This window comes from Rosa rugosa, chromosome 6, assembly GCF_958449725.1.
Source record: "Rosa rugosa chromosome 6, drRosRugo1.1, whole genome shotgun sequence".
Lineage (NCBI taxonomy): Eukaryota > Viridiplantae > Streptophyta > Magnoliopsida > Rosales > Rosaceae > Rosa > Rosa rugosa.
In genome coordinates, this window is record NC_084825.1 from 39,641,426 (window position 1) to 39,665,195 (window position 23,770).

Consider the following 23,770-nt stretch of genomic DNA (forward strand, 5'->3'; position numbering starts at 1 on the left):
GTTCTAAAACTCGGCCGCCTAAGCGACGCCTAGGCGCTGGGCGGCGGCTCTTCGACTCGAGTAATGGAAAATCGGAGCTGTTGGGCGGGCTGGAGTTGGGCGGCCGCCTAGGCAGTTTTATGCTGGTCTAGGCGGATCTGGGCGGACTTAGAGGGCTAGGCGGATCTGGGCGGTTTGGGTTTAGAAAAATGAATTTTTTTTTTCCAGAATCACGAATTCGATCTTCTCTATTCTCAATGAGATCAGATTGTACTTGAGTGAATGAGATATGCTTTCAAATTTCCAACCCAGAGTGAAATCGTGAGATAGAGAGGGAGAGGAGAGAGAGAGAGAGAGAGATTCATGATTTCGATCCAGCTGTTAGAGAATGGAGATAAAGAGGGAGAAGCCTTCAAGGTCAACCCGGCAGCTTCTATGAGGAAGGTGGCGCAAAGGAGGCTCGAGAGCTTGTTAAGGAAGGCGGCAAGGGCTGACGAAGGGGGAGGTCGAGATTGGTCCGGCGAAAAAAGGAGGGGAGGAGAGCAGGAGGAATAGAGAGAACCTTTTTTTTTTTTTTGTCTTTCACGTATTCTCTTCTTTTTGACGGAGAATAGATAGTAAATGAATTGGTCTTCCACTCTTCCCTATGTTCCCCTCTTTAATTCATTGATTATATTTGAGTCATGCAGACACTGGAATCTTGGAATAAAATATATTTATAGAATATCTTATTATTCTTTTTTATAAGTTATAATAAATCTTCATATATTCATTTAAAGTTTATATATACTCTTATATATATATTTTTATATGATATAAAAATAAATTATAAATTAAAAAAATTAAAAACCACCTAGGCGCCTGGGCGCTAGTCCCTTGACCACCGCCCGACTAGCGCCTAGCAATTTTTAGAACCTTTATATATACTCTTATATATATTTTTATATGATATAAAAATAAATTAAAAATTAAAAAAACTAAAAACCGCCTAGGCGCCTGGGCGCTAATCCCTTGACCACCGCCCGACTAGCGCCTAGCGATTTTTGGAACATTGTTTCTGATGTAATTAAAAACAAACAGGAAAAAAAAAAATTGACAGCTTCTTCGAATGAATATGTTGTCACCAATAATATTCTTAGTTTCATTTTTCTAATTTGAAGTTTGAAGAAAAACAAATAGACACCTATGGGGGCTCTTTGTGGTAAAATTCAAAGTAGAGAGGCTGCAGTATACTTTTTTGTTGAAAGATGTCAAATGGAAGAAAACTCGCTTGTTATAGCACATAATTTTGAAGGATTTTGAAGCGCGGCAGAGTTTAAATTGATACCATTTGAATTGAAAGTGGCAGATAAAGATGTTCACAAACCTTTCTTGCACTTCAAGTTACTGAACTTACAATGGCTCATTTGCCACTTGGGTTTGAAATTACGTACAACTAAGGATGACATTTGTACCCATTGGGTATTACCCGCTGGGTATTACCCACCCAATAATAATTCGCGGGTAATACCCAATGGGTAATACCCATCAAATAATTAGCGGGTGTGGGTATTTACCCACTCATTTCTAAATGGGTAAAACCCATACCCACCCATTTACCCATTTTTTTAGAATAAGAAAATTATAAAAATGCCCCATATGTTGGTTGAAAAATAATAGTTCTCAATTAAAAAAAAAATTTGGGTGTGGTCTACAATTTTATATGGGTATTTGGGTAAAATTTGGGTACCCACGGGTATACCCATAACCCACCCATTTTTATACGGGTATTTTGTAATTACCCATACCCATACCCATACCCATAAACTATGGGTATTACCCATTAAAAGATACCCAAAAGGAATAATTACCCGCGGGTACCCGTACCCATGGGTTTTAATGCCATCCCTACGTACAACTGCATCTGAGGATCTAGTTGATATGGGTGAGAGTTGAATTTCCACCCTATTGCAGGACCTTCTCACCCCACGCCTACATCCTAAACTTTATGAAATTGTTAACTAGATGACATTTTTTTGTGTTTTTTTATTTTTCAAATAAATAGAGGATTAGACAATGTTAGCTTCTTTGCAGTAACTAATTTGGAATGTGTAAGGCCTTACATGCCATTTTCAAATTCTTAGCATTGGGCATGTATTCTAATTTTTTAAGTCATCTTTTTCCATATCTTCTAACAAAGCCTATTCGATCCACTGATGGTGAATGTTCATCAATGGGCCAACCACTATTGAAATTAGTTATTTTAAGGGGAGTGAAATTTGCACTCCCCAAATTACAAACCACACTCCCTTCATAATATTTTAATATTTTCTCAATCAGATTTTCATGAATTTCCAAGTTTACCCCTCCTATCTCCCAAATCTGGTTTTCATGCCCACCTTACTATTTCTCTCCTCTCCTTCCAAACCCAGAAACACAATGAAATGCATCTCAGGAGCAAATCAACTCCCGTCTCCCTCATACCTTCGTTGAATTTTCATTGATTAAATTTGGTCAACGGTGGAGATGCAAGGTTAATGAGTAAAAGTCTATAATAGTTAATGGAAGGAGGATTTTCATAGATGATAATGGTTGCCATTCCAAAGAAGCTTCAGAAGAGTCCCAAATTGCTAGCCATGTCCGGAGACTCACCAGAAACTCAAGCTCTCTAAGAACTCATCTTTTCCCTGAACATAAACCCTATCCCCTTACCCATCACAATCATCTGGGCCCTCCCAAATCTGAATCCCAAGTTCCCCATTTGGGTCCTATAAGCGTTGACAAGGTGGAATTGTCGTTGCCAATTTTCCCCAGTTTTCCATTCGGGTACTGCTTGAATCTGATTTCCAAAATTGGGTCGGAGCAATATGGACTGTGCGAGGCCGATGGGGTTGAATCTGATGATGCAGGGACGATTTGGGATGACAGCGTGAAGAAGAAAATGAAGAGGAAGATGAACAAGCATAGGTTGAGGAAGCTGTGGAAAAGTCTTCATCGCAAGACCTGAGCTTGATGTCGCAAGAAGTTTTTGAACTCTTAATTTCATTATTCGAGTTCTACTACTTTGACAAGTATGATGCAAATTAATTCCAAATATAATTCCACTCAACAGCCATCTTGATTTAGGTTATAAAGCATGAGAATTGTTGAGTTTTGAAGGAAAAACTAACTCCAGAAGACGTATGAATTGATAGGGACAAAAATATGTTTAGGAGGGATAAATTTGAAAATTCATGAAAATCTGATTGAGAAAATATTAAAATATTATGAATGGAGTGTGGTTTGTAATTTAGGGAGTGCAAATTTCACTACCCTTTAATTATCTATATGCTTTAGAGATACCTCTCATCTGATTTGGTTTGGTACAGATGAGAATCAAATATGAATTAAAAAGAAATGCATGATTCACGCATGACGCACCTACATACTTTCAAAACGAGTGTCCTACAACTTCATATTATAGTGTATGTAGACAAAATTTTAATTGACTTCATATCTACACCGCATTACATGTATTAATTATTGTAAGCCGTGGAGTGCGATTTCAACGGGTCAGTAGCTAGTCCCATCTTGATATAGACTGGTACGGCAGATTTAGGACAAATAGATTTGAATTGAATGCAGTGCATCAAATATAAGGACAACTGAGACAAAATATGCATCGTTAAAGGAGTTGAATGCATGACATCAAAGATCCAAGACAATAAAGATAAGATACGCATAACCGAGAATTCAACCTTAAATTTATACTCTACCTTTCTTGTTTGATTAGTTGATTTAGACCGGTACTTACCACTATATATTTAGGTGTACAATGGGGTGTAAGAAATATATATGAAGCAAATATCATAATCTTGAATCTTGATATTTATTGGTACTTGTAGGTTTCTATTCCCATGGAGTTTCTGCTTCCATCTTCCATTTGTGATCCAACTACCATCTTAGCATTTTTACTATTTCTTTTCTCTTCCGTATGGATATCAAAATACTTGCAGAAAAACACAGCAAAGAACAAAGGACCCCCAGAAGTGGCTGGTGCATGGCCAATACTTGGCCACCTTCCCCTCTTAAGAGGGCCTCAACCGCCCCACATAATCCTAGCGAACATGGCTGACAAGTACGGACCGCTCTTCACTATCAAGCTTGGTGTGCACCGAGCTCTTATTGTAAGCAGTTGGGATGTGGCTAAAGAGTGTTTCACCACTAATGATAAAGCTTTTGTCAACCGCCCGAAAGCTTTAAGCCCGGAGATTTTGGGGTACGACTATGCCATGTTCGGTTTTAGCCCTTACGGACCTTACTGGCGCCAGGTGCGAAAGATAGCCACGCTGCACATCCTCTCCAACCACAAGTTGGAGTTGCTCAAGCACGTCCGGGAAACGGAGGTGAAGGTGTCTACGAAACATATATTTGATATGTGGGAGCGAAACAAAGGTGTCTCAAATAAGGTGCTGGTGGACATGAAGAGGTGGTTTACAGACTTAACTTTAAATGTCATGTTCAAGATGGTTGTTGGAAAGCGACTTCTTGGGGCTACCATGGCGCAAGAGAAGGAAAAGAACGAAAGCTTTCGAAAGGTGTTGAGGGATTTTTTTATATTAACTGGTGAATTTGTTATCTCAGATGCAGTTCCATATCTTCGGTGGTTGGATTTGGGAGGTTATGAGAAGGCCATGAAGAAGACGGCTAAAGAACTCGATGGTGCGGCTCAAAAATGGTTAGAAGAGCATAAGCACAGGAGAAGTACTAATTCTGTGGATGATTGTGAGCCTGACTTCATGGATATGATGCTTACTGTCCTTGATGATGATAGTATAGAAGAGTTTGCTGGTTCAATTACTGCTGATCATGATACAATTAACAAAGCTACATGCCTGGTATATATACCGATGAACCTTTCACTTCAAATTAATTATATGATGAACTTCAACTTCCTATATATACATTATCTCCTATAATATATATACAGTACTTAAAGCTCAAAATCATTCTGTTTGGATTAAAGTGTTTTTGTTATATGACCGTTTGAGATTAGTTCATTAGGACTGTTTTTATTATATTGTTTTCTTATTTGTAATCGGTTTTGTTCGAAGTAAATAGAGTTTCTATAGTTTTTTTTTTTAAATAAAAATTTCAAGTGTACGTGTGCTATGTGTGCTTTAAGTTGAAGTGTTTCTAACATGTCAAGTGCTTGAAAATTCACACAAAAGAAAAAAAAAAAAATTGATTTTAACCTTGTTTTGCCAAACGCTGCCGAAAGTCTTTTTTATAGTCTGGAGGAGATTTCCCCAAATTTAGAACCAATTCCAAAAAGTCTTACAAGAGCTTTCTGCGATATAAAATTACTTTCATAAAAATTTTGAGAAGGAAAAGAAGCAGTTCTTTAGTGCTTCTAAATGCAATTACAGGAAGCACTTAAATCTTAAGAACATGCAATGTATATGTACTTGTCACAAATACTTCCAGCAAAAGAATTTCCTACATTACTATTTCTTACATACATGTTTGAAAATCATGTACATTTCGTATGTCCTTTGTAGGCGGTTCTTCTAGGAGGGACAGAAACCTCATCAGTGACATTAATCTGGGCTCTTTCATTATTGCTCAACAATCCTAAAGTCCTGAAGAAGGCTCAACTTGAGTTAGACAACCATGTTGGTAGGGAAAGGCAAGTGAATGAATCAGATGTGAAGAATCTAGTCTACCTCCAAGCCATTATCAAGGAAACCTTGCGGCTATACCCTGCTGCACCTCTCTCAGTACCACATGAATCCAGCGAAGACTGCACAATAGGTAACTATCATGTAAGCTCAGGCACGCGTCTTCTTATCAACCTTTCAAAGCTTCAGCGCGATCCAAATGTCTGGCTCGATCCTTGTCTATTCCAACCAGAAAGGTTTCTTACAACTCACAAGAATGTTGATATTAGGGGCCAGAGTTTTGAATTTATACCATTTGGAAGTGGTAGACGAATATGTCCAGGAATCTCTCTCGCACTTCACGTTACTCAACTTGCACTGGCTCATTTGCTGCATGGGTTTGAAATTGCAACTCCATCTGATGAACCAGTTGACATGGGTGAGAGTTCAGGAATAACAAACATGAAGACCAGCCCACTGGAGGTCCTTCTCACCCCACGCCTACATCCTAAACTTTATGAAAATGTTGACTAGCTGACATGTATGTTCTTGAATGTTTAGAATAGTACTTTCACTGGCTCATTAATTGGGTTTCAAATTCTACTACTATTATGGAATATAAAAAACCCTCCGAGGAGGGGAAGCTCTAGTTTCTCTCTCACCTTCATCTTCACCAGACTCACTTTCGCCTTCACCTTCTTCCCTTCCCTACCCTTTCTAGTGCTAGCTCTAGCTCTGCCCCCCGCGGTGGCACGTATGGTTTTGATTTCCTTTCCTTCCAAAATCCATTCCTCCAAATCTTCCCAATCTTTCAATTTCAGATTACCCATCCCCTCCAACCCACTGTTCTTCCCTTTTCTTCATATTTCCCACCGTTTCTCTTGCTTCTCATGTCCTTTCCATCAATACTTTCTTTTATTTTTCTCTCATCTTCCTCTTTTTCTCAAATCTCTGAATTTTCATGGTTAAGATGCACATCCTCCTCACCCACCAGAATCAACTTAAACAAATGTTTGCCGGTCCTTCGGAGTTCCGATTTTGGCATCGTATCGCTTGTCTAACATCGACTCTTTGGCATATCCTCTGCTGCTGATGATGATCTTGATCTTACTTTCTTTGTTCTTTTCTCTTTGGTTACTTTATAGCCTTGCATATATTTGTCTGGCTTTCTGATGTCGGTCCCTGAGGATGTTTTGTATGGATTAGAGATTTGGGTTATGAAGATCTTTGAATGAGTTCTGTGCTGAGTTTCTCGCGCGGGGCTAATTTGATTGGTTTCCAAGTTTTCACTGCCCGATCCGGTGACGATTCTATATATGTCACGATTGGTTTGGCTGGTGGCGGCGATGTCACTATGTCATTCCTCTTCTGATGGATATGCTCCTTTACTGAAGCTTGCAGTGATAGTTGGGCTTGTTTGTGTTTGTTTGTTGGGTTTGTTTTTTTTTTTTTTTTGTCTTGGGCCCATTTTGGGTCCTCAGTTTGTAATTTACCTTTGTTGAATAAAACATTTTCTTCTGTCGCTAAAAAAAAAAAAATTCTACTAAATTATTTTATATGCTGCAATAAAATCTTATAGTTTTTTTTTTTTTTGATCAATTAGGAACTCATTCATCATCAATAAAGAACTATATCAAGGAGTATATAGTAACCTCATTAAACCTTACAACAAGCCATAGGGAAGAGTACCGCACTTCATATTGACTTAGATCACTAACTAGAACTGGACTTAGCCAATCTGGAATCATTCTCCACCAATAAGTAGGGAAAGACATAGAAAGGCCAGCTCTTGCCACACAATGGGCAGCCTTATTACACTCTCTGGGTACATTACCCCAACTACAAGACGGCCGGAAAGTGACTCAAAAGTACCTTTGCTTCATCAACTAATGCTCCATGTGGACTGAGATCCTCCTGTGATGAGTTAAGAGCCGTGAAGATTGAAGGTGATGCCCAAAACTCTTATAGTTTGTATTTTATTTGTTTGGCAAATATAGTTTGTATTATTTGACAATAATATCTTATCAACTTTTAATTTTTAAGACAACTACACCGGTTTGCAGCTCATGTGGGCTTCTCCAACCTTGAGGTTGAAGGTGATGTTCTCTCTGTCATCAACACTTTGCATGATAGTTCGGATGATTTAAGTTTTGAAGGTCACATCATTGATGAAGTTAAGTCTTTAGTCAAGTCTTTTCCTTTTTGTAGTAGTCATTTTGTGAAACGGGAAGGCAATAAAGTTGCCCACCGGTTAGCAAAAGAGGCGTTAAAAATTAGTCAGCCTTTGCTTTGTTTGGAGTCAGGGCCTTCTTGGCTTCATCAGTCTGTCATCATGGATTTCGAGTGCGAAGTCTAGTTGGGTCAATTATCTTGTCATGGTTGCCATGTTGGTGAACTGTTACAGATTGTTGTTTCCACAACCCGTTGTAATCTTTTCATTATTAATGAAGTTCCTTTTGATCAAAAAAAAAAAAAAAAAGACAACTATACCGAGTAATTTAAGACTATAAGTACCTAGAGATAAGCATCCTTAAAAGAGTATCCAACAACTTGGAAGTGTCACCACCTACATAAGATTACCAGTACTTATTACTATCTCCAAGCTTTGTAAAGCCTTGAAACTAAGATTTACCTGTCTCACCTGCTTTGTTTTGAAGATAATCTCATAGAGCATAATAAATTGGCCTCTCATAAACTTTAGAAAATCATTTAGTTGTTAAGCTGATGTTAATAACAGTGTAAATCGTGACAAAATATTGTATTTCAGTTAAGAGGAAACTGGAAGCTTTAATACGGGGAGCAATGAATTTTTATTGGGGTCTATAAATCTCTAGAAACTGTTAAAATTAAGAACATTTTCATTTTTCACTGATTATTGATCCTCAATAAAAGTTTTATTGCCCAATAAATTTTATTGGGGGGCAATAAAACTTTTATTGAGGGCAATAAAAGTCTATGAGATCTGCGACGACCTCTTTGGCGATCTCCAGCGAAGTCTCCTATGACTTCTCTCTTCCATTTTCTCTCTCTATGTGACAAAGGAGTGAGGGAAAATTAGTCTAAAAAAAACTTAATTGGGTATTAGGGAACAATTTATAAGAGTTATTACTTATTATGGGCAAGTGGGAAAAAAAATAAGTGAGTGGTGTAAGAGGGAAAAACTTCCCTAGAATTAGTGTAAAGTGACATTTCCCCATGTAATTAATCCTAAAAATTGTTAAGATTGAATTGAATTCATGACGTCAAAGATCAATATAGACAATGGAGATAAGATATGCATGACTAAAGAGACAACTGCCTTAAATTTCTACTCTATCTTTGTTGCTTGATTTAGACTGGTACCTACCGGTCTACATGTTTAGGTACAATGGGGTGTAAGAAATATATATGAAGCAAGCACGATCTTGAATCTTGATATCATGGTATTTATTGGTTTCTATTCCCATGGAGTTTCTGCTTCCATCTTCCATTTCTGCTCTAACTACCTTCTTAGCATTAGTGCTTTTTCTTTTCTCTTTTGTATGGATATCAAAATACTCGCAGAAAAACACAGCAAAAAGTAGAGGTCCCCCGGAAGCGGCTGGTGCATGGCCAATACTCGGCCATCTTCCCCTCTTAGGAGGGCCTCAACCGCCCCACATAACCCTAGGGAACATGGCTGACAAGTACGGACCGCTCTTCACCATCAAGCTTGGTGTGCACCGAGCTCTTGTTGTTAGCAGTTGGGATGTGGCTAAAGAATGTCTCACCACTAATGATAAAGCTTTTGCCAACCGCCCGAAAGCTTTATACTCAGAGATTATGGGGTACGACTATGCCATGTTCGGTCTTGGCCCTTACGGACCTTACTGGCGCCAGGTGCGAAAGATAACCACGCTGCACATCCTCTCCAACCACAAGTTGGAGTTGCTCAAGCACGTCCGAGAATCGGAGGTGAAGGTCTCTACGAAACATATATTTGATATGTGGGAGCGAAACAAAGGTGTCTCAAATAAGGTGCTGGTGGACTTGAAGAGGTGGTTTGCAGACTTAACTTTAAATGTCATGTTCAGGATGGTTATTGGAAAGCGACTTCTTGGGGCTACCACGGCGCAAGAGAAGGAAGAGAACGAAAGCTTTCAAAAGGGGTTGAGGGAGTTTTTTATATTTGGTGGTCAATTTGTAATCTCAGATGCAGTTCCATATCTTAGGTGGTTGGATTTGGGAGGTTATGAGAAGGCCATGAAGAAGACGGCTAAAGAACTCGATGGTGCGGCTCAAAAATGGTTAGAAGAGCATAAGCACAAGAGAAATACTAATTCTGTGCAACATAATTGTGAGCCTGACTTCATGGATATGATGCTTTCTGTCCATGATGATGATAGCACAGAAGAGTTTGCTGGTTCAATTACTGCTGATACAATTAACAAAGCTACATGCCTGGTATATAGACCTATGAAATTCTTTCTCTTCAAATTAATTATATGATGAACTTCAACTTCCCATACAGCGTCTCCTATAATGTATACACAGTACTAAAAGCTCAAACTCTTTCTGTTTGGATTGGTGTGATTTTGTTATGTAGCCGTTTGAGATTACTTATTCACTAGGACTGTTCTTATTATTTTGTTTTCTTATTTGTAATCGGTTTTGTTTGAAGAAACTAGAGGTTTTTTTTTTTTTTTTTTTTTTTTTTTTTTTTTTTTTTTAAATAAAAATTTCAAGTGTGTGCTTTAACTTGAAGTGTTTCTATTCTCAGAAATCACATGTCAAGTACTTGAAAATTCACAACAACAAAAAAAGCTTCTTTAAGTCTATAACTCAAAGCATTGATTTTAACCTTGTTTTGCCAAACGTTGCCAAAAGTCCTTTTTATAGTCAGAAGGCGATTTCCCCAATTTTAGAAGCAATTCCAAGTAGTCTTACTAGAGCTTTCTGCGATATAAAATTACAAAAAAAAATTGAAAAGGAAAAGAAGCAGTTCTTTAGTGCTTCTAATTTCTAAATGCAATTACAGGAAGCAGTTAAATTTTAAGAATTTCCTACATTATAGGTTTGAAAATGCAATGTATATGTACTTGTAACAAATACTTCCAGCAAAAGAATTTCCTACATTATAGGTTTGAAAATCAGGTACATTTCGTATGTCCTTTGTAGGCGGTTCTTCTAGCAGGGACAGACACCTCCTCAGTGACATTAACCTGGGCTCTTTGTTTATTACTCAACAATCCTGAAGTCCTGAAGAAGGCTCAACTTGAGTTGGACAGCCATGTTGGTAGGGAAAGGCAAGTGAATGAATCAGATGTGAAGAACCTAGTCTATCTCCAAGCCATTATCAAGGAAACATTGCGGCTATACCCTGCTGCACCTCTCTTATTACCACATGAATCCAGAGAAGACTGCACAATAGGTAACTATCACGTAAGCTCAGGCACGCGTCTTCTTATCAACCTTTCAAAGCTTCAGCGCGATCCAAATGTCTGGCTCGATCCTTGTCTATTCCATCCAGAAAGGTTTCTTACAACTCACAAGAATGTTGATGTTAGGGGCCAGAGTTTTGAATTTATACCATTTGGAAGTGGTAGACGAATATGTCCAGGAATCTCTCTCGCACTTCACGTTACTCAACTTGCACTGGCTCATTTGATACATGGGTTTGAAATTGCAACTCCATCTGATGAACCAGTTGATATAGGTGAGAGTTCAGGACTAACAAACATGAAGACCACCCCACTGGAGGTCCTTCTCAACCCACGCCTACATCCTAAACTTTATGAAAATGTTGACTAGCTGACATGTATGTTCTTGAATGTTTAGAATAGTGGTTGCACTGGCTCATTTGCTGCATGGATTTCAATTCTACTACTATATGTCTCTGTCACTGAAACGCAACATATATTTTAATTTTCAAGTCTAACTTATCCCGCCATTTCCTCTTAATGTTTTATATGCTGCAATAAAATCTTATAGCTAGTTTGTATTTTTTTTGGCAAATATAATTTGTATTATTTGACAATAATATCTGATCAACTTTTAACTTTTAAGACAACTATACAGAGTAGTTTAAGACTATATGTAACCCGGACTTATGAGATATAAGCTATACTTAAAGAGTATCCAATAATTTGGAAGTGTCACCACATAAGATTACCTCTTATTAACATGTAGTCTTTGATAAAGTAATCTGGGGTTCACATCCAAAACCAATTGGCAATGGATGGAGTGGCCCAAACCCTTATAAACTCATAGGCAAGGTCCAATTTTTCCCATGTGGGATGTATATATTCTCAACACGCCCCCCGCACGTGTGGCGAATTTTCAAGCCATACACGTGGACAACTTTGGGTGACGTGGAGCCCGTGTGGCCGTGAGGCATGCACACGTGGGCAACCCGCTCTAATACCCTGATAAAGTAATATGGGGTTCACATCCAAAACCAATTGGCAATGGATGGAGTGGCCCAATTCCTTATAAACCCATAGGCAAGGTCCCATTTTTCCCATGTGGGATGTATATATTCTCAACACCATGATGAAGTAATCTGGGGTTTACATTCAAAACCAATTGGCAATGGATGGAGTGGCCCAAACCCTTATAAACCCATAGGCAAGGTCCCATTTTTCCCATGTGGGATGTATATATTCTCAACACGCCCCCGCACGTGTGGCGAATTTTCAAGCCATACACGTGGACAACTTTGGGTGACGTGGAGCCCGTGTGGCCGTTAGACATGCACACGTGGGTAACCTGGCTCTGATACCATGATGAAGTAATCTGAGGTTCACATCCAAAACCAATTGGCAATGGTTCTCTATGAAGCTTAAGCCATCACTTCCAATTTGGTATCCAACTACAGTATAGAATCTTGATCGAGAATGAAACATGGCTTGAAGTGATGAATTCCAAAGTTGCTGCAATGATGCTTGGCCACCCATGTTTGCTATTTGATTCATCAAGTTTCTCATCATGACCAGTTCTTCACACAAAGGCACATTATTATTCAAGTACTTAAATCGAAAGAACAGCTTCTCTGCGGCACCAGAAATCGGGGACGGGGCATCTAGAAGCATTTTGTACAATAACTAGATCAAAGTGATAACAATCCTCAGCTCCAATGGAGCTCGAGGAATCAAAGAGATTGAAGATAAGATGATGAAGCAGTTATACAAAAGATGGTAGCTGGAAGAGTAATCGATCGGATTAAGAACGAGAAGGTTCAGAAAAGGCCATGATGATGAACAGTGCTAGCTAAAAAAAAACCACATCGTTCTTTAACTGTGTCCACACAATTTTTCCATATAAATTAACTTGAACGCTAGTTTGATTCTAGTTGTGCTTCATATATCTTATAACTATAGATTGGCGGTGCATATATGCTGCCTCATTTGTGTTAGGGTGAGTCAGCTTATCCTATTTAGAATATTCGTATTCTATTAGAAATGTACTTATTGTATTTAATTAGGAATGTAGTTATTATTTTAATTGTAATTAGTACTTATCTAGTCAATATATGTAACCTCCTTGTGAAAAGGATAAAATTATTATTCTCCAGTAAAAGAACATTAAGTAGAATATTATAGCAAACTAGATAGATAATCTTAAAAAAAATAAAGGAAAACTCTCTGCGCTAGGGTTTCTCTCTAGGGTTGGAAGTTTTGGCATAGCCGTTGCATGATGGTGGAGGAGGTTTCAGCTCATATGGCTGCTGCGCTCGTGATCAAGGATAATGGCAGGGTGTCTTTTGGGGTTGCAGGTTTGTCCGCAATTTCTAACCACTCTTATGCCATCGGGAGATTGCTCTCTCAAAAGAAGAGTTTTGATCCACATCCTTTCATGGCTACCATGGCCACTGTTTGGGGCTTGAAGCAGTGGCTCTCAATCCGAAATGAGGGTGATCGCTTCATTCTGCGCTTCAACAAATCTGAAGACCGAGACGAGATCTTATTTGGAGGACCATGGTTTTATGGTCAGTCTATGTTTGCCTTGGCGGAGTATGACGACTATGATGAGGTGGAGACGGTGCCTATCCATGTGATCCCGGTCTGGGTGGAAGTGTTTGGCCTTTCTCCTATTTTGATGACTACCGAAGCTGTCTCTATGATTGGGGCTTCCTTGGGCCAGGTTCTACAGTTGGACAAATAAAATATCCAGCGCGGGTTGAAGGCTACGGTTCATATCTGTCATTCGATCACAAACCCGGTGAAGCAAGCCTACCCTCCTATGCTGTACGAGTTCGGTATCGGTACGAATGTGGTGTTTGCTAGGGATACGTTCAGGTATGAGAAGATGGTTGGCTTTTGCAGGATCTGTGGCTTATTAGAACACCCAGTAACCGGTTGCGGAGGGCCGCCAGACATGTCTGGTACAGAGCCTAGAGCTGTGGGGCAGCGGCAAACTTGGCTGATGGAGGGAGGAGTCTCAAACCCTAGATCTACCCTACTTCCTGCCTTTGGCGCACTCGGGGCTTCTTCGTCGTTGGGGTTGCTAACTCAGGCTGCTGTCAAACCGCCTTCAAGCGGTAGTGCTTCGACTGCCACCGTCAGGGCCTCTTCGACGGGTCTGGTACTTTCGGCTGCTGGTAAGCCCACCTTGGAATAGCAACCTTCTCCAGCGGTGATTCCGGTGGCTCCTCCCCCTCTCCAGCAGCCTGTGGAGAAACCTATGGTCTATGGGACAAAGCGCACAGTTGAGACCAGAGAACTGATGACATACAGCAAGAAAGACCGAGCGGTGGTTCCGGTTCCTATTACCGAGCAGGTGAGTATTGGTTTTGTTCCAGAACTGGTTCTGCCTCACCATGCTGGTATCCTGATCGTCTCCCCCCCAAGAAACGGAAAGTGTGACGTCCTCTTAGTGCCAAGAATAAACCTAGAGTGGAGGAGATCTATCCTTGGAAGATTGGGATTGCTTCAAAGAAAGTTAAGAAGCGTCAGTTTCATTCTGCCAAAAAAGCTTTGGTGATGGAAGAAGACACAGGGTTGGAGGCTCCAGTGGATGAAGGTGCTGTGGAGGAGATTTCTCCTGTGGTGACAGTCGATTCTGAGAAGGTCGCGGTGGTGGAGGCGACCGCCGTGGAGGAGGCTACTCCTATGAGTCTGGTTACTGTGAGGCCTGGGGATGCCCCCTCTGCGTAGGGTGGTCCTGGGCTTCATCGAATAAGTTGGGGTTTTTATTTTCTTTGTTGTCCCAACATTGTCTAGGTTTGGTTCTTTGGTCCTATTACCATAGTGGTTTCACTTGGTTGCTCTAGGGTAAACTACATGGCTTGATATTGATGTGGCCCTCTCGGGGGTAGGTCATGTTGTGTAATCACTTGTATTCAAATATATGAAGGCTTGACGTCCTCTTTCAAAAAAAAAAAAAAGTAGAATATTATAGCACACTACACCAAAAACCTCAACATACTACACTTTTTGCACAACGAAAAAAAAAAAAGTGTTGTGTGATGAAGAAAAGTGAATCAGACAAAATGTTTAGTAAACCTACGTTGTATAAGGTGGTTTAAATTCTAAAGTTTTTGTTTAGAAGGCCATTGCACAACGATTACAAGAATAATCTGTTGTGTGAATCAAAAAAAAAAATTGCGGCAGATTTCCCTCCTAGATGGACTCAAATTTGGCTCCAAATTGTACCCTAGATGCCACTAAATTGTACACCAGTTTAGTTATTTGTGTTGTAGGAGTATACTTGCAAATCATCATACAATGGTTTTTAATATGCCGTTGTGCAAGTAAGTGGCAGAATTTGGAGAAGTCTCCAAAATGACATTCATTCCCCCCCAAAACAAGCAAATTTGGCTTCAATGGTTTGTCGTGCTTGCAACTTCCTACAACATAAAGAACTATTTCTGTTGTGTGAATGAGAAATGCCTAGCCTAAGCGCCAAAACTGGCATTTCGATTGCACAAGCTGGAAATTTTCATCTTTTGTTTCATCAGCTATGTAGCAATTCAGACAACGTAAATGTATTTGTACGTTGTCTGAGTAACTACCAAAAAAATAAGAAAACAAAGCTATTGCTTAATGCCTTGCACAACTGGGGCACATTTAAACAAAGTTAGTGCCTTGGCTTTTTTTCATAACCTCTCGATCTCTTCTCTCAAGATGCCCGACACTCACAGCTCCCCATCTCTCTCGCGAAATCTCTGTACTCTTCGTCGCTGAACTCTCACGTTCTACTCTCTCTCTCTCTTCAGATCGCTCCTCTCCCTGTCTCACTCTCAGTCTTCTCTGGCTCTCTTCTTCATCCAACTCTCTTCTTTACCCAGAAATCATAGTCTTCCTCTCTCTTCCATTTTGAAATCCCAAATAGGGAAACCCCCAATCTCAGATTCCTCGAAATCAACCAAATCTCTATTGGTCGAACCCTCAATCTGAAACCCAAATTTCATTGACCTAACTCTCGTCTCCTCAATTAGCTGGATTTACACCACACAGCCATGGGCCAAGAACTTGAAGAACAAGCAGCGCCGCCGGTCATCCTCCGATGGCAAGATTTGGGTGAGTTGCCGAAAAACGAGCTTATTAATAAGGCTCCTGAAGACAATACCCCTCCTCGTGGTATGTAATTTCTGTTTTGATTTTAGGGTTTTCGAGCATTATATGTCATACTGGAGCGATCGTTTGATTTTGTACCTAATATTTATCTTGGGTGATTATCTAACAGGGAAAGAGAGAGAGAGAGAGCTTGCTCTCTGACCCGGACACAGCGCGACCCGGCCAGCGACCAATCGGAACTTCCACGTCCGGCCACCGATAGACGACGGACGACCACCATCTTCTTAGTCTTGCCGTCGCCAACAGCCTCCTATCCTTGGATTGTCCATGCACTGAACGAAGAAGGAAACCCGAGGACGAGAAGCCCGAACATTCACCGGCAACCTCTGCAATTTCCGGCCACCGATTAAGCTTCATCTGGTATGGAAACTCATCTTCATGCCATTCTCTACGTGTTAGGCTAATTGGTTTTCAAAATTGATGGAGTTTTGTCGACTTGGTTTCTGGGTTAGCTCGGGTTCGACGCCGGCGACTTCTCCGACGAGTCTGGGCTTGGTTTCTGGTTCGACTGCTTCCCTGGACGAGGCCTGACCTTGAGTGGGAGTTGAACTTCGAAGATTTCTGGGTTGTAGCACGAGGCATCATCAACTCATCACCAACCCAGTCTCGGCAGCAAGCTTTGGAAAACGAAGTTTCTGTTACAATACCAGAAATTAGCAAAGGTAAACCCATGACTTGTGATAATCAAGTTTGATGTTTTGATCCTACTGTTATGGATGTTGGTTGTTCGGTGTTTTCGTTGATTGCCTTGATAGATTTTTACTACTTATTGCAATGCAAAGGAGTGGCATTCATGGATTTCTCATACTGTACTTGTTTCACAACAGAGATCATTCTTTCAATTTTACTCTTAGGTCTAAAATCATCAACGGTCTGAGTTGAAAGAGAGGGTACGTATGGTCTGAAGTCACCTCCTTTCTACAGCAGGTTGACCAAAATGTGAAGTTCATAATCTTAATGTGAGTTCATTATTCCTCAGGTGATGTGTTATGAAAAGTTGAATAGGAAAAAGATTATTATCTTCTGCCTTACATTTTCTATTTTTTGGGTGATTGTTAGATTTAGCTTTGTCAAGAACTTGTTTAAAATTTTGTAGTGCCCCTCTCTCATTATTTCTCTATAAGTTGGATGGACAAGTCCAGTGATGAGAATCTATTTGCTAATGCTGTGTGACACAGGACTAATTTGATGAGTACTTGGACAATTATGGACTGTTTGAAAATGAGAGTGATTGGGATTTCATAATCAAAAATTGATGTATAGACTACTAAGATACCTGAGGAAAAGAATCAAAATGTTAGTCATTTCCTTAAATTTTGATTCTGCTAGTCCATGCAACTTCTAAATTGATATGTGACCCCTAAGTTCTAGTGACTTGGTTCTATTGGCATTTGACTCATCTCAGTCTGCAAGTTGCATTTAAGGGTGCAGAAATTAGTCCTGAAATCTAACTCTTTTTTTTTATAACCTGTTTCTGATTTGACCATGATATTAATAGCATATGAATCTACTAGACTTTATTATGAAAATTTGTGTCTATTAGCTGATGCTAGGACAAAGGTTCTCTTGGCTTATCAATTATCATCTTAGGAGCGTCGTTGACCATTATTTTATGCTAAACTTATCTTTGATCCCTGCTATGATTTATTTCCTTACTTGACCCAATATTGGTGGGACTCAGGCTCTTTTGGGTCCTGCTTTCTTTTGTGTCCATACACTTGCTGCTTGTTTGTGTTATTATTGAGTCATCCGTTGATGCATTTGATATGCCTACCTATAGACTCCCCTTTGATTCTTTCTTCTTGATTTTCTTATACCTTCCATTTTGTGTGTTTGATTATAAGTATTTTCCCAAGTCAATCCACTTTATTTGTCAGTTTGTGTGTCACCTATAGAGAAATCTTTATCCTCCAAAAGGTCATGTAAGATACTTTGGACAAATGGTGAATTAGTTGAATTTATAAAGATTCTTCACCTGTGTCTAAAGCAAGATATATACCTATTCCTCCAGCTCATGCTTTACAAAGAAGTTTTGAAGCCAAAAGTTAAACGAAAAGGATACCAGTGATTAGAATGTCCATGCACTTCTCTCATAGACTGTTGCAGTTGGTTGGAATTGGGTTTCTGCTATAATCACTCCCTCCAAACACAAAGTTATCTTAGTATAGTGTCTTCAGTTTTATCTTTGTATGTGTGGGGTGTGTAATCATATGCAATTGTGCATTGTGTGCACTCTGGAGCATAAGCATAATCCTCGTCTACAGATGTGTATGTAAAGAACAGTACAAGTTTAATTATAGGGCTTAATCAGTATTTCTTTTTTCTTTTTTTGAAATTGTATGTGTCTTAATGTTTTTGTTGTGTTTTATTTTGATATTTGTTTATTCATTTATATTTTCTGGTCTATTCTTTTGATATTATCAGATAGAAGCAATAGTGCAAGAAGCTGCTCAAGGAACCATATCTAGCAGTGATGCTCTTAATCTACGATTAGAGAATCAGGTGTGAAAATTTTTGCTCACTAACTCTAATTTCCAGCAAGCTTTGTCTTTACATTGCATTAACTTTTGTATAAAAGCTTAAGTTGATAAAGTAGGTCTTGTTTTTTCAAAAAAGTGAGGACGAAATAGATAGGAAATTATTTGCCTTCCTGGCTGCCTGTTTTCCAGTTTTACAAACACAAAATAGGAGAAGTATATTTAAGATGACTGTAGTTAGTTGAGCAGGGACTTATCCAATAAGGAAGTTCTCAAAGTGGATTATTGGTGGTTTAGATATTTATAAAAAGCTCTTGATAGAAACTAAACGCTAGAACTCTAGGTATATATCCACCTTCTGCTCAACTGCGAACTTGTATGGGTGTCAGATGTGGTCTCCCTCATTCCGAAAGAAAAAAGGGTTGATTTGGCCTCCTTAGCTAATTACTCTGATCAAGTTAGCCTGAGTGATTAGATATAATATGGTGTCTGACATGTATATAACGTATGAGACCAAACAAAAGGCAGCACACAACCCAACAACTGTGTCTTTGATTCAGGACTAGTAGACTCGTAACCCAAATATAATGTAAAAAGGTCTTGTTTATCCGAACTAAGATTAATATAATGTGCCACTCTCTAAGATTAATGAGGCTGCAGAACTAAAGAAAGGCCAAAAATAAACCTGAATTTGAGACTAAGGAATCAGAGTAAAATCAAAGGGATGCACTATTTAATACGCAAAGGTTATTAATCTTGTACATGCATGCTTGATAACTCTGGTGGTCTTTCTTTAGGTTAACAGTGGTACATCATCACAATCACAAGGAGGTTCACTTCCTATCCCTACTGCATTGAAGAACTTTTCAATGTCCCAGAAGGAAAAAACTCTTGATGAATTTGTACGGGATAAATGGCTTTCCTTCACTGCACATTTTCTATGTTGGACTTGGTGTCAGATCCTTCCTTGATCTGCGAAGTTGGTTTCGCAATAATGATGTTCCTTCATGCAAAGTGTGCAACGAAGCTGGCGTGAAGGTTGTCTCTTGCTTTGTCTCACAATTGTTCAATTCATAATTTGTGATTTTCGACTGCTCTAAATTAAATAATTGAAGTTACAGCCTTGCTCTTATGCTTCTTTCTTCCTTCCTAACCATTTTAATTCCAGGATAATTATTACTAGCGCAACTTGCCAATAGTTTGCTGATGCTGTCGTATATGACAATTTGCTGGTGTATTATGTCTGACAGGCAGTGTTATGCCAGAAAGAGGGTTGTTTGGTTCGAATTCATCAGTACTGCCTAGGAAAACTGTTTGCTAAGAAAAAGGTATATTATATTGATAGGGCAGTAGATTTTGCACTCCACATTTAAATAGATCTTAACATTGCCGAACTCTTCACTGATATTGATTAGCTTATTGACTCCCCTATTGATTTACTTATATGGTAGTAAAGAACAAAAGAACAAAAGAGCCTAGTGCTTAATCAATCTGCTTGATGAATTTCAGGGTGAAAGAGTTTGTCCAAGTTGTGGTACTCAATGGCAATATACAGGACCAAAAGCAGAACCTGTAGAAGATGATGAGCCAGATTGCGCTACTCAGAGCCAACCACCTGTGGAACCCAAGAGAAAGAAGCTGAGAACAAGCCGAATTGGTGATGTCCCAAGTAGATGGGCATGCACTAGAATGCTTTTCTTGTGTAAAATGTTGGTTTCAATGATTGGGAAATGCACCCATTTTGCTTTTGAAGTTTAAAGTAATGGTTATATGAATCATTTGATGGTTTGCAATGTTTGTATTTGATAGAGTACTGTTCATTTCGTAAATAGACCAAATGAATGCACAATCTAATTCAGGAATGGAATGTTCAAATGATCACACAACAGACCAAATTAGCTAATGATCACTGCCTGTTGTCTGAATGACCAAAAATGGGAGAAAAACACATTGTAATCAATATATCACACATCGGTTTTTAACGAATCAGTGTCTTCTGATTAATACTCAGACAACAGAATTAATTGAACTCTGTTGTCTTAATAGCTAATCACACAACAGAATTAATTGAACTTTGTTGTCCTACAAGTTAATCACACAACAGAAGCAATTGAACTCTGTTGTCCTAAATTTAATCACACAACAGATATAGTCTAAGAACTGAAGTTTGAAGAGCAATCAGACAACAGACAAAATAAAAAAATGTTGTCTGACATGATTAACATACAACGGTTGCAAACTGGCACTGTTGTCTGAAGACGCCCCTAAACTGCTGCGCAGCTGCGCGCTTGGCATCTGCCGAGCCATCTGCCGAGCTATCAAACAACAATTATAACACATACCTGTTGTCTGTGTGTTTATCACACAACTGTGTTCCACCGTTGTCTGATTTTTCATCAGACAACGGCTCACTCTACAACGGTTATACATCAAATCACACAACGGTCTTTTGCCGTTGTCTGATAACAAAATTGGTGTAGTGGCACTTTCCACTTTCCAGGTTTTAATTACCGTCTTATTTGGCAAACGAACTAGCGTGATGCTCTATCTCCTACCATAAACTAGGTACATTCTTGCTTCTTGTGGCATGCATATGACTGATTAAGATATCAGATGATTAATTAAGATTTGTCTCTACCTTAAATTTCTACTCTACATATTAGGCTTGTCAATTTTCGAATTTTCGAATTTTTGAAATTACTCCTCTATAATTGAAAACTAAAGAGAATTGAATGCTTGACGTACATCAAAGTTATCAGACACTTGAGATAAGATATATATGCATGGCACAGTCTACCTCAAATTTCTACTCCATCCATATTAGGGTTGTCAATTTTCCAAAGGATCCCATGAGCTCCATAATTTCCTATTACACATGTAGCTGATAAAGTAATCTGGGGTTCACATCCAAAACCAATTGGCAATAGATGGAGTGGCCCAAATCCTTATAAACTCATAGACAATGTCGCATTTTTGCCATGTGAGATGTATATATTCTCAACACGCCCCCTCACGTGTGGCGAATTTTCAAGCCATACACATGGACAACTTTGGGTGACATGGAGCCCATGTGGCTGTGAGGCATGCACACGTGGGATAACCTACTCTGAGGATTTGCATTTGCTCACCATCTTTGGTTAGGTGGTGATACCATCGCCACGTGCTTCACAAAATAACCGTGGTTAACATTCTAGAATTAGATTAATAAATTAATAATATTTATGATTAATAAAAAATTACTCTCTCTCTTCCTTCCCAATTCTCAAAAACAGTTCTTCTCCTCCAGTAATTTTCATCTTCCTCCCAGCAAACCCAGTTGCGCAACTCACCAAACAATACCAGCAAACACGATCAATTGCAGACCCCCTTACTATCTTCTTCTACCCCTTACTATCTTGTTCTACTATATTTATAATTTTCATGGAGTATATATGACAAGTCTAAAACAAACAAACAAAAACCTAAAAATCCCAAATTAAGTGGCACCCAAAACAATATTGAGAAATTAAAGCTTTATGGATTGTGGATAGCCAATTTCGATTTGTTCGTCGAGGAAATCTTGTTGGAAGAGGTTGGGTATAGATTATATTAGGAATTTAGAAATATTGAAATAATTTGTAAAACTCAAATCAAATCCCAAAACTGAGATTTCTGGATGTTTATATTGAATTGGTTTGATGAGAGAAGGAAGAGAGTACTTTCTTAGGTGAGAGAAAAAAATCCCGAAATTCAAACTATAGTTCATTTGCATAGCCTTTTAAACAAGATTCTCACCATGAAAACCAACCAAAGAGATCAAATTTGGCAACCCACAATCCATACCACATCAATTTTTCTCAGACTTCTGGGTAAATTGCAATTTGAGTTCTTTGGATTTATCTTGGAAATCTTCATAAAAGTAAAATAAAAACCCAAAACACATAAATAAGAATAGAAGAAGATTGTAAGATGCTTTGCAAATTGGATTCATGGGATTAAATAGTGTTTTGGATCTTCATCGTTGTGGTGTTGGAAAGAAGATCAAAGAACTAGGGATGAGAGAGAGAGAGAGAGAGGGGTTGGGTATAGATTAAAATAAATATAAAGTTTAATTGTTAACCATAGTTAGTGTATCAGACACACGTGGCGAATTCTCTTTGGATGGTGATATCACCACATACAATGGGGTGGTGAGCAAATTCGAATCTCCCGCTCTGATACCATGATAAAGTAATCTGGGGTTCACATCCAAAATCAATTGGCAATGTATGGAGTGACCCAAACCCTTATAAACTCATAGGCAAGATCCTATTTTTCCCACGTGGGATGTATATATTCTCAACAAGTAGCTAGCTACCTATTGGTAAAGCGAAAATGAAACTTTTAGATGCATGAAAATGTCGTAGTCCGTACACAGCAAGATGACCACCACAGTAGCATCAGTAATGAGGATGCACATAGGCAATCCTTACCCAAAGGAATAATTTGAAATTCTTCGATCCCCACAAGAGGAGACAACTCATGCACCTAATCAATAATACAAGAAACCAGTTTTGTTGTTATGTCAGCTCCAGACTTCACTCAGACAACACACTTCAATTGTGATCTATTGTCTAGTAGTAGCTAGGTCTTCATCAATTATTGTTTAAATAGCATCCTACTGTACATGAACACACACTATAGGAAAAAAGATTGTTTACAGCGTGCAAAATATTTTTTTTTTTAATAGGGTTGATTTTATTAATAATCAAGCCATGAAAAACATGCCAGAGTCTAATAGAATGTACACTTACATAAGAAATTCCGGGACAAACCGGATAACCTATCTAAGTACTCATTAAAATTCAAATGGACTCTCGCTGAACAAAAAACCTAATCTAGGAAGGATAATCTCGGCTTCCAAGGAAGAAATATTCATCTAGTCTAATTTGCCAGACATGCAATTGTGGTACAAATATCAACTAGAAACGTCTTAGAAAAGCATATAAAGAGTACCCCTGCTTCAAAGATTCGAGTCCAGAATGTCTTGTCTTGTTGAAACCCTAAGCATGTACCTCCTCCTTCCCCTTGGGGTCGGAGGTGGTACCTGCCTTAGGCTCTTCAGCATCCAACAACCTCGGCATCAGGTTGGTCTTCTTGCTGCCCAATACTCCATCTTGAGACTTAGGGTTTATCGTAAAAT

At 39.0% G+C, this 23,770-nt stretch overlaps 2 protein-coding genes across 2 annotated transcripts; both read left to right on the forward strand.

The window, feature by feature from the left end:
• Positions 1-3,720: 3,720 nt before the first annotated feature.
• On the forward strand, positions 3,721-7,299 carry LOC133718871 (cytochrome P450 CYP82D47-like). Its single transcript, XM_062145751.1, has 2 exons — positions 3,721-4,835; positions 5,499-7,299. Exons 1-2 carry the CDS (start codon positions 3,855-3,857, stop codon positions 6,129-6,131), a joined length of 1,614 nt encoding a protein of 537 aa, XP_062001735.1. The 5' UTR covers positions 3,721-3,854; the 3' UTR covers positions 6,132-7,299.
• Positions 7,300-8,945: 1,646 nt separating this feature from the next.
• Positions 8,946-11,503, forward strand: LOC133718626 (cytochrome P450 CYP82D47-like). The gene is made up of 2 exons (XM_062145501.1): positions 8,946-10,019; positions 10,734-11,503. The coding sequence occupies exons 1-2, from the start codon at positions 9,042-9,044 to the stop codon at positions 11,364-11,366; spliced, it is 1,611 nt and encodes a 536-aa protein (XP_062001485.1). The 5' UTR covers positions 8,946-9,041; the 3' UTR covers positions 11,367-11,503.
• The last annotated feature ends 12,267 nt before the right edge of the window (positions 11,504-23,770 follow it).

Bases quoted from the DNA above. Each gene is read 5' to 3' on its own strand.
- LOC133718626 (XM_062145501.1), top strand. From the start codon at position 9,042: ATGGAGTTTCTGCTTCCATCTTCCATTTCTGCTCTAACTACCTTCTTA. The intron at 10,020-10,733 runs GTATATAGACCT...TGTCCTTTGTAG, and splicing joins TTAACAAAGCTACATGCCTG to GCGGTTCTTCTAGCAGGGAC.
- LOC133718871 (XM_062145751.1), top strand. From the start codon at position 3,855: ATGGAGTTTCTGCTTCCATCTTCCATTTGTGATCCAACTACCATCTTA. The intron at 4,836-5,498 runs GTATATATACCG...TGTCCTTTGTAG, and splicing joins TTAACAAAGCTACATGCCTG to GCGGTTCTTCTAGGAGGGAC.